At 49.4% G+C, this 15847-nt stretch overlaps 1 protein-coding gene across 6 annotated transcripts in view; it reads right to left on the bottom strand.

Moving 5' to 3' along the window:
- KATNIP (katanin interacting protein) overlaps nucleotides 1–15847 on the bottom strand; it is a 173588-nt gene that overhangs the window by 97240 nt on the left and 60501 nt on the right. For all 6 annotated transcript variants that reach the window (XR_007124556.1, XM_047714380.1, XM_047714384.1 and 3 more), the window contains 2 exons: nucleotides 9014–9145; nucleotides 4950–5078 (listed from right to left, as the gene is read on the bottom strand). Coding sequence is in view for 5 of the 6 variants with exons in the window: in XM_047714380.1 (XP_047570336.1) it covers nucleotides 4950–5078; nucleotides 9014–9145 (261 nt within the window). In the remaining variant the exon portion in view is untranslated. The remainder of the gene's footprint in view (nucleotides 1–4949; nucleotides 5079–9013; nucleotides 9146–15847) is intronic.

The raw sequence follows: 15847 nt of genomic DNA, 5'->3' as shown, positions 1-15847 counted from the left end.
AGCCCAAAGTGGGGCTCCATCCCACGACCCTGGGATCATGACCTGAGCTGAAGGCAGAGGTTTTAACCCACTGAGACACCCAGGCACCTCTGCTCTCACCACTTTTATTCAACATGGGACTGGAAGTCCTCGCCATAGCAATCAGACAAGAAAAAGAAATAAAATGCATCTAACTCAGCAAGCAAGAAGTCACTAATCGTAGACAACATGATACTATATATAGAAATCTCTAAAGACTGCACTAAACAATGACAAGAACTGATAAATTAATCCAGTAAAGTCACAGGATCCAAAATCAATGTACAGAAATCTGCTGCATTTCTATACACTAATGATGAGGTAGCGGAAAAGGAAATTAACAATCCCACTTACAACTGCACCAAAAAGAATAAAATACCTAGGCATAAACCTAACCAAGGAGGTGATTCCCTCTCCTTCTCCCTCTGCCCTTCCCCCTGCTCTCTCTCTCTCTCTCTTTCAATTAAATAAATAACTTTTTTTAAATAACAAAAAGCTTCTGTACAGCAAAGGAAACAATCAACAAAACGAAAAGACAATGTACTGAATGGGAGAAGATATCTGCAAGGGTTAGTATCCAAAATGTCAAGAACTTACACAACACCAAAAAAACAAATGATCTAATTAAAAAATGAGCAGAAGACATGGGCAGACATTTCTCCATAGAAGACTTCCAGAGGGCCAAAAGGCACATGAAAAGATGCTCAACATCACTTTGATGTAAATCAAAACCACAATGAGATCCCACCTCACACCTGTCCCAATGGCTAATATAAAAAAGACAAGAAAACGATAGGTGTTGGCGAGGATGTGGAGAAAAAGGAACCCTCGTGCACTAGGGAACCAAAACTGGTACAACCAGGATGGAGGCTCCTCAAAAAAAAACTAAAGAATTAGTATATGATCCCATAATCCCACTATTGGGTATTTACCCAAAGAACAGGAAAACACACATTCAAAAAGATACACGTACCCCCATGTTTATTACAGCATTATTTATAATAGCCAAATTACAGAGGCAACCCCAGTGTCCAATGATGGATGGCTAAAAATGTTGTGACATAGATATCTGATGGAATACTACTCAGCCATCAAGAAGAATGAAATCTTGCCATTTGCAACAACGTGGATGGAGCTAGAGAGTATTATGCTAAGCAAAGTAAGTCCGTGGAAGACAAATACCATGTGATTTCACCATATGTGGAATTTAGAAAACAAAACAAAGAAAAAAAAAAGAGACAAACCAAGAAGCTGATTCTTAGCTATAGAGAAAAACAGCTGGTCATGGTGGCTGGTGGGGGGGTTGTGTGTGGAGATTAGGTGATAGGGATTAAGAGTACATTTATCATGCTGAGCGCTGAGTCATGTACAGAATTGTTGAATCACCGATTGTACACCTGAAGCTAATATAACACTGCATTTAGCTACACTGGAATTAAAATACGGCAGTTGACAGTAATGACCCCAACACAGCACGAGGCCAGCCAAGGAGACACATCTGTGAGCTGAAGCAGACCCTGCAGCCCTTTTGGCCACACCCACTTCTATTCATCACCGTATTTCTACTTTCACCTTAACATCCAGCTTAATTTTTTCAACTCATAACTAATAAATCCTCTCCTACAGGCCCCTATTTTCTCTGAATTGTTTTTTTTGTTCTAGTTTGAAACACACTTTGAATGTGACTAATGTGAGAAAAGCCAGATATGAAGGATTCATATTCATTTTTTCTTTTTTTTTTTAATTAATTAATTTATTTATTTGTCAGAGAGAGAGAGAGAGACCACAAGTAGGCCGAGAGGCAGGCAGAGGCAGAGGGAGAAGCAGGTTCCCTGCTGAGCAAGGAGCCCGATGTGGGACTCGATCCCAGGACGCTGGGATCATGACCTGAGCGGAAGGCAGCCGCTTAACCAACTGAGCCACCCAGGCGTCCCCATATTCATTTTCTTAATGATGCTTTAATAACACAAAATTGCTTTTCTGTTTACCTAAACTTCACCTCTTTAAAGTTTACCTAAACTTCACCTCTTTAAACCCTAAATAAAATAATTTTCTATGAAAATATTTCTAGGGCCACCTGGGTGGCTCAGCCAGTTAAACGTCTGCCTTCCGCTAAGGTCAGGATCCCAGGGTTCTGGGACTGAGTTCCACATCGGGCTCCCTGCTCAGTGGGGAGCCTGCTTCTTCCTCTTTCTCTGCCCCTCCCCACCCTGCTTGCGCATGTGCTATCTCTTTCTCTCGAGTGCACACATCCTTTCTCTCTGTCAAATAAATAAATGAAATCTTTAAAAGGAGAAAGAAAGAAGGAAAATATTTCTAAAATACATTAGGACTTTCTCGCCGCCTTAAAACATAATTTTGTCTTTCCTTGATACTAATGGTCAATGTTCTGGATAGAAATTGATCTGTAATAGAGGAGATGCCATCAAGAGCTATTATGGCTTTGTGTCTTTCATTTATTATTTTAAGCAATATCCTCTGTCACCGAGTTTCTGGAAGTACAAATTACGGTTTTGAAGACAAGGGCGGAGTTCCCTCCCACCCTTTTCCAGCTTTTATGAATCTCTTGGATTTTTGTTCTTGTTTTATTTTGTTTTTTACTTCACAGTTATCTTACTTTTATATGATGAAGAAAGATTCGAACTTTGAATTTTAAAATTCCTTTCTTTTATGGTCCCCAGATCTAACCCACAAAGTCCAAATTATCTCCAAAATTTTCCTTCCATCTGAGGTAAACTGAAATCTTTAGGTCTTCTGATTCAGAATCACTGGGAGTTCTATTAAAAACACAATCTTTTTAAAAAAGATTTATTTAATTGAAAGAGAGCGAGCAAGCAGGTCTCCTATACAAATTCCATTAGCTCAAAATGAAATCTAAAATATGTATTTCAAACAAATATCCTAAGTGATTCTTGTGGATATCAAATTTTGAGATCCACAGTTCTGTCTTTTCTTAAAGCTGTGGGTCTCAAACATTGCTGCACAATACACTCATGTAAGTTGGTGCTTTAAAAAACCAAAACCAAAACCAAAACCAAAACCAAACAAAACAAAAAATGCTTGAGCCCAAACCCAGGATCAGAATCTGAGCCTCTGGAAGGTAGGACATGTACATTTGTGTTTATTTAGTTAGCTTTTACTTTTTATGTCATGTTTATTGTAGATTTCATATGCTGTTCGTAGGAAACAACAGAGACAGATCCCATGTACCCTTCCTTCATCCAATTCCCCCCATGGTAACACCTTGCATAATTATAAAGCACAACAGCACAATTGGGAAATTAACATCAATACAATCCTACTAAGCCTTTTCAACTAGGTCTCCTTTTTTTTTCTTTTAAGATTTTATTTATTTATTTGATAGACAACGAGAGAGGGAACACAAGCTGGGGGAGTAGGAGAGGAAGAAGCAGGCTTCCCGCAGAGCAGGCAGCCTGAGGTGAGGGCTTGATCCCAGGACCCTGGGATCATGACCTCAACCGAAGACAGACGCTTCACCGACTGAGCCACCCAGGTGCCTCTCAACTAGGTCTCCTTTTAAACCCTTCTCTTTCTTTCTCTGCTAATGCTTAGCTCTGTTGAAGCAGAGTATCTCCTCCTTAATGTGCTAGCTTCAAAAAAAAAAATAAATAGCTTTATTTAAAAAAAAAAAAAAAAAGCTAAACCTACAGAAAACATACCAGAATTGTATAATGGAAGCGTATAATGAATACCCAAAAACCCTTCACCTGCACCTTCACCAATTCTCGGAAGACCTGAGAACAAGGACCTTCTCTTCCATAAACACAATATAATCCTCAAATTCAGGAAATTTCACATCGATACAATATTGTTATCTAATATAATACAGTGAATTTTCAAGTTTGTTTATTTCCCAAACCATCCCAACACTTAGAGCAGTTACCACCCTGACACCCTCCCCTGCCCCGTCCCTACCGCAAGGATCACATGCAGCCTAACTGCGGTATCTGGTTAGCCTCTTTTATCTGGAATAGGCTTTCTCGTGCCACCGATAGTTTTGAAGACCCCAGCCCAGCTGTTTCGCAGACAGTCCCTCAATTTGGCTTTGGCTGGTGGTTTCCTCATTGGATTTCATTTTTGAAAAACATTTTTTCATCATTGTTCCCAGCTCTGGGTTTGCTAAGGAGAGGTCTTCTGGATCCTAAGCTCAGCTGATAGATGGCCACCTCTCAGCCCCTCCCTTCCAGGCAGCACACCAATCATATTCAAAACAGACCGCTGTCCCTATAGAGAACTGGGCACTCTGGAGAGCAAAAGTAGCTCGGCATAATTCCCAGCCTACGATGGTTAATTGCAAGGAGTAAGGAGTCATGGGGTCCGGGTTTCCAGTCTGGGTTCCTCTGAGGCCTGGCCTCCTTTCTCTCCTACCTAGCACTTGAGTGCCTGGGTGGCCCATTCATGTGCCTTTGGCTCAGGTCATGATCCCAGGATCCTAGGACTGAGTCCCACACTGGGCTCCCTGCACAGCAGGGAGTCTGCTTCTCCCTCAACCCCTTACCCTTGCTTGTGCTCTCTCACACACTCTCTCTCTTTCTCTCAAATAAATAAAATCTTAAGAAAGAAAGAAAAAAAAAAAGGAAGAAAATACCTAGCATTTAACTCACAGGGTTAATGCAGGAATGGAGGTAACATACTTACCACAGTGCCCAGAATTTAGTAAGGGTTCACTTAATGCAAGCTTCCACTATCTTTAAAAAAAAAATAGCATCAAGTCAAATTTCGTGTGTATTGTTTTAAATCTAGTGGGGGGGGGCCGAGGTTTTTATGAACGCTGCATCTGGCTGTGACCTGCATCATCTTCCCAGGTGTAGGTGAAGATGCTTTCATGGGGCCCGACCTCCAGCCCAGCGGCTTGGCTCTGGGAGAGACCCCGGCCCTTCATGGGGACATGAGGCTGAAATGCATCTTACCATCACATCCTGGATAGTTAAGAGGATCCTTTCTTTGTCGATATTGCTTGCAGGGTCAGGGCATCCGTGGGCGTCCAGAAGGGAGAGATGAAAATCGCGGGGCGTGGTGCCAGTGGAAGACTTGGTGCCCTAGGGACAAGTGGAGAGAACGGGTGTGGGAAAAGCAACTCACGTCCCTGAAGACGTGCTGGGTCCCCTGTCCTCTCCATTGGTCTCCACGCCTCCCGGTTCCCTCCTCACCTCCTCTTACCTCCCTCTCTGCGCCTGCTCCCAAAGCTGATTGGGTCAAACCCATCCCTGCCTCACCCACGCCACGGCAGGCACACGGAAAGCAAGTAGACTGGGATTCAGACTTGGGCTGCACAACACCTAAACACTGGCTCAGTGAGGACCGAGTGAGGGCCGGCGTGGAGGTGTGGCCACCACATCTGGTTGAACAAAAAAGGCAGGCTTATCAAAGAGGGCAGATGGTATATAATTCCATCTATGGGAAAATAACAATAAAAAATAAAGGGGGGTCCCCTGGGCGGCTCCAGCCAGTTAAGCGTCTGACCCTTGCTTTCGGCTCAGGTCACAATCTAAGCGTCTTGGGATCAAGCCCCTTGTTGGACTCCAGGCTCAGTGCTGGGCCTACTTGATCTTCTCTCTCTCCCATTCCCTCTGCTTCTTTACCCCAAATTAATAATGAAAATCTTAAAAACAAAAAACAAAAACAAAAATAAAACAAGGCATAAACAGTCCTCACTGTTAGTTATTTATATGGTCGTCTAAAACAGAAGTACCCACACAATGGGACAGGTTTTAAGCCTCACCACTGAAACTGCTGAAGGCGGACTGAGGGATTTGCTGCAGGGCCCTGCTGGGGACCAGTGGGGCTGGCTGAGCCCCTGGAGGAGGGCTGGCCAGCGATGGCAGAAGAGAATCTCCACCGTGCCCACAGGGGCTGAGCTGTCATGGGCCTCAGCAGAGGGGGCAGAGCTGCTGGGAACACACAGCTTGTGACAGGAGTTTAGTTGTTTCTAAACACAGCCCGTAATAATGATTTGAGATCACTGAACTGTGTTGGGGGCAAATAACCACTTCACCCCACTTCAAGGCCCACACAATGGAGGGAAAACTCACAGCCGGTAACAGAACTCAGGGACTAGCTAGCACTCACTAGGAATGGGCTGGGACTGGAACATTCCAGATCTACCACCTCCTCTTGGATATAATCAATACATACGTATAACGAATATAAGAAATCTTTATTCTGGATGGATATACCCATCTATGATCTCTGGGGCAGCAGAATTATGAAAAGACTTTTATTTTCTTTGTTATCAGTTGAAATTTTTTATACAGACTGCACACTACCAGGGGAAAAAAGACATCTTACTAATAGAGAAGAGTGTGCACTTTGTTTCATTCCTGATACACAAATGGAGCCCTATTATCCCTTGCAACACAAAGCCCAACATGACTGAGACCTGGCACTTTGGCAGAACCCTCTGGAAAGAGGTGTCCTCTTGTCACTGGGGTTCCTAAGCTGCCCAGGACCCTACGGTGGCTTCTCCTCTAACTCAAAGTAGAATCCCTCATCTTTATGACAGGCTCAAAGCCTCAGGCCATCTGAGCCTTGGCCTCACCTCGTTTCCCTATCTCTTGCTCACCCAGCTCCCAGGCACAATGATGTCCCCCCTGCACTCCCATCTCAGGGCCTTTGTGCCTGCTGTTCCTGTGCCTGGCAAGCTCTTTCCTGCAGGGCTTGCTCCCAGTCTTTCTCCAGAACCACTCCCAGGGCATCTCATCATTGAGAAGCCCCTGCCCATCTTTTTCCAACCCTTTGCCGTTGCTCTGATCAGCCCTATCGCCTACTGGCATAGGACATGTTGTTTATTGTCTGTTTTATCTTCAGTGTCTAGAACGGTGCCTGCAATCTGGGGCAGGGACCGTGGCCCGTGCAGTGCACACCTGTCCCCGGGGGCGGCCGCTTCTTAGCCCCAGCCGCTGATGCCACGTAAGGACGGGGCTCCCAAATGTTCATGTGTTTCAAGGCAAGCCCCCAATTCACATTCTGACATGGAATCTCCTGATTCTTAAATGTCAGCTAGTAATTCTTTCAAAAGCCCCGTGCACGTCAGTGGGCTGGAGGCCAACCGAGCATGTCTGTGGCACGCCGGTCTGTGAACTCAGAGCCGCCAAGAAATTGAAGATCGCTAAGGGTATGATGGAAGGCAGACAGGCTGGTGTGCTTCAACAGTGAAGGTCAGATGAAAAGTACACACGCACACACACATCTCCTTTTGCTCCATTTCAGAGCTACACTCGCAAACAGTGTGAGGTGGCTGAGTATATTTAGCCACACGCCTTTCTCTCTCTCGTTCAGATTGCATCTCTACGGCTTCTGCCTTGGTCGAACACTGGCGTCACCATTTTACTCTTTCACTTAGCAGGAAAATAACTCCAAGGGGAAATTGACTGTGAAACCTTACGGAGTGCCCCCTCAAGATGGGGAGGAAAGGGAAAGAAAGAAATAGAATCAAGCACTCAGGGTGGAGAAAATGAAGTGTTGGCAGAGTGCTGATTCTGAGCACGCGCGCGCGCACACAGGAATGCTAATGGGAGCTTTAATAGCTCGTGAGGGGCAGGCTGTCTGGGGCTGCGGGGAGCCTGGAGCTTGCAAAGGAAGAACTATATGTTCATTTACCAGGGGGTGGGGGGTCGGGGGGGGACCAAATAGCCAAAGGAGAAGAGAAAGAACTACCCCACTTACTGAGTGAAGGGCGTGCACACGTTCTCCGACAGGGAGCGTGGCTGAGACTACAACAGACTGAACTTGGGGATGGACCAGGCTCCCAAGTGAAGGGAGACGGACGGCTGTTTGCACAGACATGTGCTCAGACCCTGAGCAGGGACCTTCTGTTGATTCAGAAGCGTGTGCGTGCGTGTGTGTGTGTGTGTGTGTGTGTGTGTGTGTGTGTGTGTTGTGTGGGAGGTGGGTGTTAAAGGCAGTAAAGTCCACACCACAATTTTGCCTACTGTAAAATCCCATTTCTAGGGACTGGGTAGGAAACAAGGTCATTCACTGGGTTATTCTATTAAACAAACAAAAAAAAAAGGATGTTCTTTTTTTTTTTTTCTCCAGGAAGACAGAATTTCCAATTTATTTGCAGACTTTTGTGGCAAGGATGGGAAACAAAGTGACCCTTTGCTCCTTACCTGTCCTTCGTGTTCCAAGAAGGAGACACAAACAGGCAACACCACAGAGGAATGTGTCCTGGACGCTATTCCCATGGCTTTTATGAGTCACATGTATTTCTTAAAGGTACGGAGGCAAGATTTTTGTTCTTTGAGGGAGGCTGTCACATCTGCAGCCCAGACCCACGGCAGAACATAGGCCCAGTGAATGGGGCAGGGTTTGGTTTAGAGGCCTGACTTTGTCCAGCTGCCTGCTAATAATTTTGCTTCTACATAACCATGGAGATGATCTACACACTCATTCTATGTAAAAAAGCTATGCCCTTGGAATAAAATGCAACCAACCACCCACGGTTGCCCCTCACGAAGCCCATTGTGCACACCTCCTGATCTGCTCCCTGCCCCTCCAACCTTACTTCATCCCACACTCCCCGACTCACACTGGGCCTGCACTGTGCTCCTTCAAGTCCAGCCTCATGGCATCTGTGCGTGCTGTTCCCTCTGCCTGCAGTCCTTTTCCATCAGGTTCTGTCCACCCTCCTCTCCCCTCTCATCCAGCTTTTAGGACTCTGACAAATGTCACTTCCTCTAGGAAGCCCTCCTGGATACCCTAGAAGCTCTCCTGAGCCCACCACACCTTGCCCCACCCCTCAACTCCCTCCCGCGGTAAAGGGATTGTATGCTGTTGCTACTCTGGGGTCAGACACCAGCCTTACTGACACCTGGCCTCCGGGGACCTAGTGGAGCATCTAGCCTGTGGTCTGGGTGCTCGCTACAGTGTGGGAGATAAATGTCGCAGTGAAAGAACTAAGGGGCATATGGAAGGAAAGTCGCCATGTGCCCTGAGAGCCGCTGTGACACAAGCCGAGGCCAGTCAGTCCTACCTGCGGATGGTCCCCAGCAGCACCCTGGGCCTTGGCGGTCTCATCTCCGCAGGCCTCAAAATCTTCAGAAGAGCCCAGAGGAGGCTCAATGTGGAGCCGCGGGCCAGCTTCTGTTCTGATCTGCACCGATTTCTAGACAGAAGAAGATGGTTTCAGAAGCAATGGAACAAATGCCTCGATTCCTCCAAGGGGTGAGCACCTTAGGGGACAGACCGTGAGGTGGCAGGTCCCTGTCCCCCAGCAGTCATGCTATGAGGCACAGTGGCCCAGCACTGGCTCTCAAGGGCCAGCCTGGTGGGTCCTGCCCCCTCTGCTCAGGAGTCTTTACTGGTTGCTACCACAAAAAGCATGCTCAGTAGGATTTTTTTAAAGCAACTTTTCCGTTTGAAATACCTTATCAGTAAAATGTTAGTGCGTGATAAACTTCCCCAAATTGGCCTTGTGATCCAACAGGTTTAGGAGACCCTGGGGTTTTTTTTCCCCCTCAGGACTTCCCCGGGCCAGGGCCTGGGTGGGGGGCATAAGCGAGACATGACATTTTAGAGGGGTTACAGATCCAAGAGTGAGGGCCTCCTTAAACTTTCTGCTCTGGGCCTCGCTCTAGGGAGGCCCACCTTCTGAGAGAAGAGGTTGGCCAAGCCATGTGTACTGAACATAGCACCCCTCTGAGGGACAAGGATTTAGACCCTGCCTTTCCCCTCGTGTCCTGGGTTCGAACCCTCCACCCCATAAATCTCTGTGGCCCCACAGCCTTGGTGAACTGAGCTGTTATCTCGGTGAAGGACACAATGCAGGGCCTTAGTGCCGGCGGGCCTCTCCCTGGTAGGACTGAACACCTTCCTCAGCCACAGTCACATCGTTCCCCCCCCACCAACCCCCGCCACCATTAGCGCTTTCACACTAGTGGCACTCCTAGCATGTTAGAAGCTCACTTAGTCCTATAGCAACCCCAGGGGGAAACTGAGGCACCAGGCCGAATGCCTCTTACCCAAGGTCACACAGCTTAGAAGCCGCAGAGCCTTGATTTGAACCCCAGCGGGACGGCTCCAGAGGCCTTGCTCTAAACCAGGGGTGGGTCAAACGCTTCCTGTAAAGAGGACGTATTTTAGGTTTTGCCTGCCCTACGGTCTCCGTCACAGTATTTAACTGTCCCACTGTCATTTGAAAGCAGCCACAGATATTGCCTAAGTAAATGCGCATGGCTAGGCCCCCAAAACACTTGATTTGTGAGAACAGGCTGTGGCCAGATTCGGCCCAAGAGCTGGAGTTTGGCCACCGGCCCCAGTACTAAACTGGCCTGCTGGAACGTCCCCAGTGGGCATGTGAAAAAGAAATGTGCCCAGCTTCAGCTACAGTGGTCTTTGGGGAGAAGTGAGGGAAATTAAGAAATTTCCTGAGACTATCGAGCACTCAAAAAAGTAGGCAGGGGCATGGCTATAGATCATTCGAGAAAAAGATCTCGGCAAGAAAGAGTAAAGAAAAAGAGAGGCTGGAAAATGCAGGTGGGGAGTCCCCTGTCCGAGAACAGGGAGAGGCAGAGGGGCAGAAGGAAGGTGCTCTGGGACACTTTCCCTTCGCTCAGGCCATCCGTCCCTTGGCGATACCCCCACCCCCATGCTCCTAGTGTAGCCTCCTGGCCTCCCAGGCTGTGTCAGCTTGCTCTCAGAGCATTCCCATGGTGGCTGCAGTCTGTACGGAGGGAAGCAGGACACAGAATACCTAAAACCTGGGGCTTCCTGGCCAGGAGACTCCTGAGAGCTTTCTTGCCTCGGGCCAGGATGAAGCTATAAGGGCTTTGAAGTTCATCTCCAAGATAGATTTTCAACCATTACTCTGGGGAGGGCAGGCTCCCCCTCCTTCTCAGGAATCAGTCAATAGCGCCCAAATGCTTCAATGAGAGAGACACAGAGACAGAGAGAGAAAGAGACAGACAGAAGGAGGGAGGGCAGGAAAGCGGGATAAGGGGAGGCAGCGTGGAGGGGGAACAGCACAGAGGGAGGGCACTGGGCATGGGGCACAGCCTGGCCCCTCCATGGCTCTCTGTTCCTTTATCTAGAAAGGGAAGGCTTGGACTAGGACCTCACTACTCCATGTACTCCACTGGTGTATGCACCAGTAGCCTTGGCTTCTCCTGGGGAATTTGTGAGAAATGCTGAATTTCAAGCCCGTCTTAGAGCGAGGCATCAGAATCTGCATTTCCACAAGAGCCCAGGTGACTTACATGCACAATGAAGTTTCAGTAGTGTGAGCCTAAGTTTTGTTGGCAGGGGGCGGGGAGTGCTGCTGTTTCCACCTATCTCCTCCATTCACTCCCGTCTTCAGGCAAAAGCACCCTGATTTTCTTTTGGGAAATCCTCTACCTCCTCACCCCCAATCCAAGTGTTCATGTGGAATGGAGTCCATGGGTGGTTGGAGTGTATGACAGGCCCAGCAGAACTGAGCACTAAATCCTGAGGGCCCAGAGCGACTAGGTGATCGGTTCAGGGGAGCCAAGAAATGCCAATAGCAGGGTGACAGAATGTAAGGTGGGAGCTGGTGGTGGCCCCCTTGGCATCACACAGAGCAGCATGGAGAGAAACAGAGTTGAAAGGTGGAGAATGAGCCCTGCTACACTGTCTGAGCACCTGTATCCAGCCATGCCTGAACTGGGCTTTACCACTGGCCAGTGAAAGAGCTGTGGCATTAATGCAGTTCTGCTGGTCTGATCTGAATGATAAATATGAGAACGACCTCCAGGGTTCAAGGAGGAGAGTGCAGGTATGTCTCTCTCCACTGCCACTTTCCCATCCTCCCTTTTCCCAGAAGCGTCCTTCTCCTTTCCTCGGAGCTTGACACAATTGCTCGCCTTGCCAAAAGGTCAGGGGACGGTTTTGCAGTAGGCATGAGGGCACTTAATTGGGAAATTCTTACTGAATCCTGACTGCATACAAGGTTCTGGAAGCACGTCAAGATAGCAAAAAAAAAAAAAAAATGTAACCACCAATGGCCTGGCCTTAGGGAGTGCACACAGCACACACAATGGAGGAACACGTTTCGGAAGCAACATCTGACAAAATTAACGTGGTCCAGAAAGAGTTTTCAATGCTGAGTGGGTGCTGAAGAGGGGAAGAAATAGTCTTCCATCTGGCCTGCTCTCCCACCCCAGCCCCAGGGAGGTGGCTCTGCTGCCACTGGAGAAGATGGGGAGCCGTCTCCCCCACACGACGACGCCCACCTCCCAAAAGGAGCACGAGGCTGGCAGGTTCCAACCCAGCCCCCAGGAGGCGCCGGCTCCCTGCCTCCCACCTTCACATGCTCACAAGGATGATGCCCGAGCTCCTCGCTGGCTCCCCGCCTGGCATGCTGCTTTACCCAGAGTGGGTGCTTTTAAGTGGTTGCTCTCTCCTGCCTACCTGTGGTGCCCAGACCTGGGTAGACCCCTGCAGTATCACCCACATGCCAGGACAGGATTTAAAATCCAGACACCCCTGTTCAGTTTGCCAGCCCAAGGCCAGGCCCAGAGTGATCTGTGTGTATCTACTGCCCCCTTAGCAAAGCGTTCTAAGAGGTATGCATTCAAGCTCCTGCAGATGAGAAAGATCAAGGCTAGGGGTTGCCCTGTATGGTTGTTCAGGTTGTGCAGTATGTGAGTGGCTCCCCCTAGAGGCAGGAGAGCTCTGAAGATCCTGCCAGGCAGGTTTAGGGTGGGGAGTAAATCTACCTTATTTGCTAGGTTCTTCCCGGATTTGTCTTATCTCTTACAAATAATAGCGCTCTTTGACACTCTTGACAGTCTGCGTCATACAAGGTCGCTGTCAAAGCTGATGCTTTATGGGTTGTTTCATTTATTGTCCTCACGGCAGGGGTTTTCAAAACTCAGAAATAGGAAAACAAAGGAAAGGGCTTCACTTTTGTACTCGTGAGCTTTCCTGGGGGTGCTTTAGCTGCCTGGCCCGCCTTAGGAAACGGGATACAGCAGCAGAGTGAGAGCAAAGCCTCTGCTTTCCGTTGCAATGAACTCGCCTTCCGGGCCTTTAAGGAAAGCCCAACCCCCAGTAAATTGCTGAAAGGCCAATCCCTTCACTACCAATTTAATGCTAAGAGCTGGTGACGTTCATCAAATCTGACAGCATTTTGGTAAACGACGGCTCTGCTGATTAGGCCGTTGTCCACCCAAGTATTACAAGGCTGAGGAAGCCATAAATCTTAATCCAGTGATAGCAGGAGAAAGATCTGAGGCTGAGAAGGGTGGGGGAGAAAGGACAGTCCCAACAAGAGCCCATTGATCACTTCCAGCCCACCCCATGGTTGCCACGGCGGCAGCTCGGAGGCTGACACTGCCCCACCAGTCCCCTCCTTGGCTCTCCCACAGTCGGAGGGTCCCCAGGAAGGATTTTCCAGGTCAGGCTCTTAGCCAGTGTCCGGATGACTCTGGGACCTTCTGGAGAGCAAGGATCCCAACAGCCCCTTCCATCAGGGGCATCTCTACCCGAAAAATGCTTCCTAGTTGGTGGGCAAGACCCTAAGAAGGGAGCTTATTCTACTGGAAGAGGTGAAGGTGTTGGTCCTGGTCACTGGGAAGGGGACGTGTGACCCCAGAGAGTTTAGGGCAACAGTCGGAAAAACTGGCAAGCTAGCCAGCTGAAGAGGGCAGGGAGGCCATGGTGGGGAGCAGTGCTGGCTGGGGTGGCTGAGACTTCGGGGGTCCCTGAGCGCTGGGCCTCCGTGTCCCCTGCTGACCAGGCCATGGTTAGTGCCAAAACACCGAGTGCCTGTGTGGCTCCCTATTGGGCACAGCCACACAGGAGCAACCCCAGGACCGGGAGTAGGCAGTGGGACTTCTCCTGATGGAGTGGCTTTTGAGAGCTGGCCACCCTGGCCACTGGGGATTCTGCTGCCTTTGCCACTGCCAACCTCTGGCTGCCTCCAAGGACAGCGGAGCCCACCCAAAAGGGTGAGGTCGAGACTGCCTTCCTCTCCATCCTACGTACCCCCAAACCTGTCCCCATGTACTTTCTACCAGGGAGAACCTTTCCACTTAGCTCCACTACTTGGGGCCAAAGGAAACCCAATCGGTCCCTCTTTCTTCTGGTAACAGTTCGGTTACCACCGGGTCTACCTACTGTCCTGGACGAGAAGCTGGGGGCCCCAAGCAGGCTTTTCGCTTCTGGTCACAGCCTAGCAGGGCAGGAGCAGGCATCTGGCCCAGGCTGACCGACTGAGAGATTCAGATGGTCTCTTTCCTGCACAATTTCCGCAAACCAATTCTGGGAAGACCCGGGTGATGACACCCTGGGATGGGTCAAGGAAGCTGAGATGATTAGGGGTCTCTGGGGGCCAGGGACAGAGCTGTGAGGTGGAGGCTGGGGGACAAAGAGACACAGGCTGCATTAGGCTCACGGCGGGGGATGGGGGAGCCCTGCTTCCAAGTCTCCTGCCTGGTCCTCCTACAGCCACTAGGCCCTGTGGGCATCTTTTGGAATGCAGCCGCTGGGGATCTTCTTAAAACGTGAGCCCAAACACGTAGGTCTCCTACTGAAAACTCTCCAGAAGATTCTTTGCATTTAAAATGAAATCCATGGGGCGCCTGGGTGGCTCAGTGGGTTAAGCCGCTGCCTTCGGCTCAGGTCATGATCTCAGGGTCCTGGGATCGAGTCCCACATCGGGCTCTCTGCTCAGCAAGAAGCCTGCTTCCCTCTCTCTCTCTCTCTGCCTGCCTCTCCGTCTACTCGTGATCTCTCTCTGTCAAATAAATAAATAAAAAATCTTAAAAAAAAAAAATAAAAAAAAATAAAATGAAATCCAAACTTCCTCCTGTGTCTGCCCACTGTGACCTGTGACCCCTGACCCCCACACTCAGCCTCTCCACCCCTGCTCACCAGCTACCCCAGGGACCCTTCAGCCTGACCCGCCTTCCTGCCGCCCCCGCCATGTCCTCCACTAGGAGACTCCCGCCAGACCTTCATGGGGCTGGCTCTGCTTCTCCTCAGCGATCAGGTCAGGGGTGGCCCCCAGGGAAGACTCTGCTGCCCCCCTTCTCTAGAGCGGCTGCCCCGCAGAGTCTCCCCATTACCCCCACCCTCGTAGGGGAAGCGTGAGCTCCAGGCCAGCAGGGCCCCGCCTGCCTCACTCACGGCGCTGACTCCAGCACCTACAGGCTGGAGTTCCTCCACGGGCCACGGGTTCAAAGGCTCCAGTGGGCCAGGAGGGAAATGGAAAGGTGGGAAGCTACCCGGTAGGAGGGAAACAGCAGCCAGAGCACAGCAACCAACCATAGCCACCACTCGCCTCAACTTGGGGCGCTAAAGGGAGTGGTGGGGACTGTGGGCAACAGGTCTGCATGTACCCGGCCTCATGGGGCCACTGTTACCGAGCTCTGCTGACGGCGGCCTCAAGGGAAGGGGAAGCCGACCATGACAGCCAGCTCTTTCCATTTTTCCAGGGAAGTCGGAATGGAGCTTTTAAAAAAAAAAAACAAAAAACAAAAAACAGAAAAACTTTTGAATTTAAATGTTAGTGAGTGACTAAGATTCTTTTAAACCGTTTTGAGTCCAAAAAACATTCTCCGGGGGACAAGTTCAGCCCACAGGCCTCAAGCTGCTCACTTGGAAGTCCAGCAGGCCAGTCCTCCGTACGCTTGGACCGGCTGTCACATCTTCCTTGCAGGCAGGGCAGTCCCCCCACCGTCCTCATAGCCGGGAACCCAGCCTTATGTGATTGTTTCTAACTCCAGAGCCTCACACAGTGCCTGGGTCAGGGTAATAAAGGTTAATTTAAAATTAAAGGGTGATGTCTTTTGGGACCTGACCACTGAATGCTCTCCGGTTTATCCATATCAAGGGAGAATGGTCCCCA

The sequence above is a fragment of the Lutra lutra genome, chromosome 18, assembly GCF_902655055.1.
Source record: "Lutra lutra chromosome 18, mLutLut1.2, whole genome shotgun sequence".
In the NCBI taxonomy this organism is placed as follows: Eukaryota; Metazoa; Chordata; class Mammalia; order Carnivora; family Mustelidae; genus Lutra; species Lutra lutra.
The sequence above is the reverse complement of the archived record's forward strand: the minus strand, read 5'-3'. Positions and strand labels throughout refer to the sequence as shown.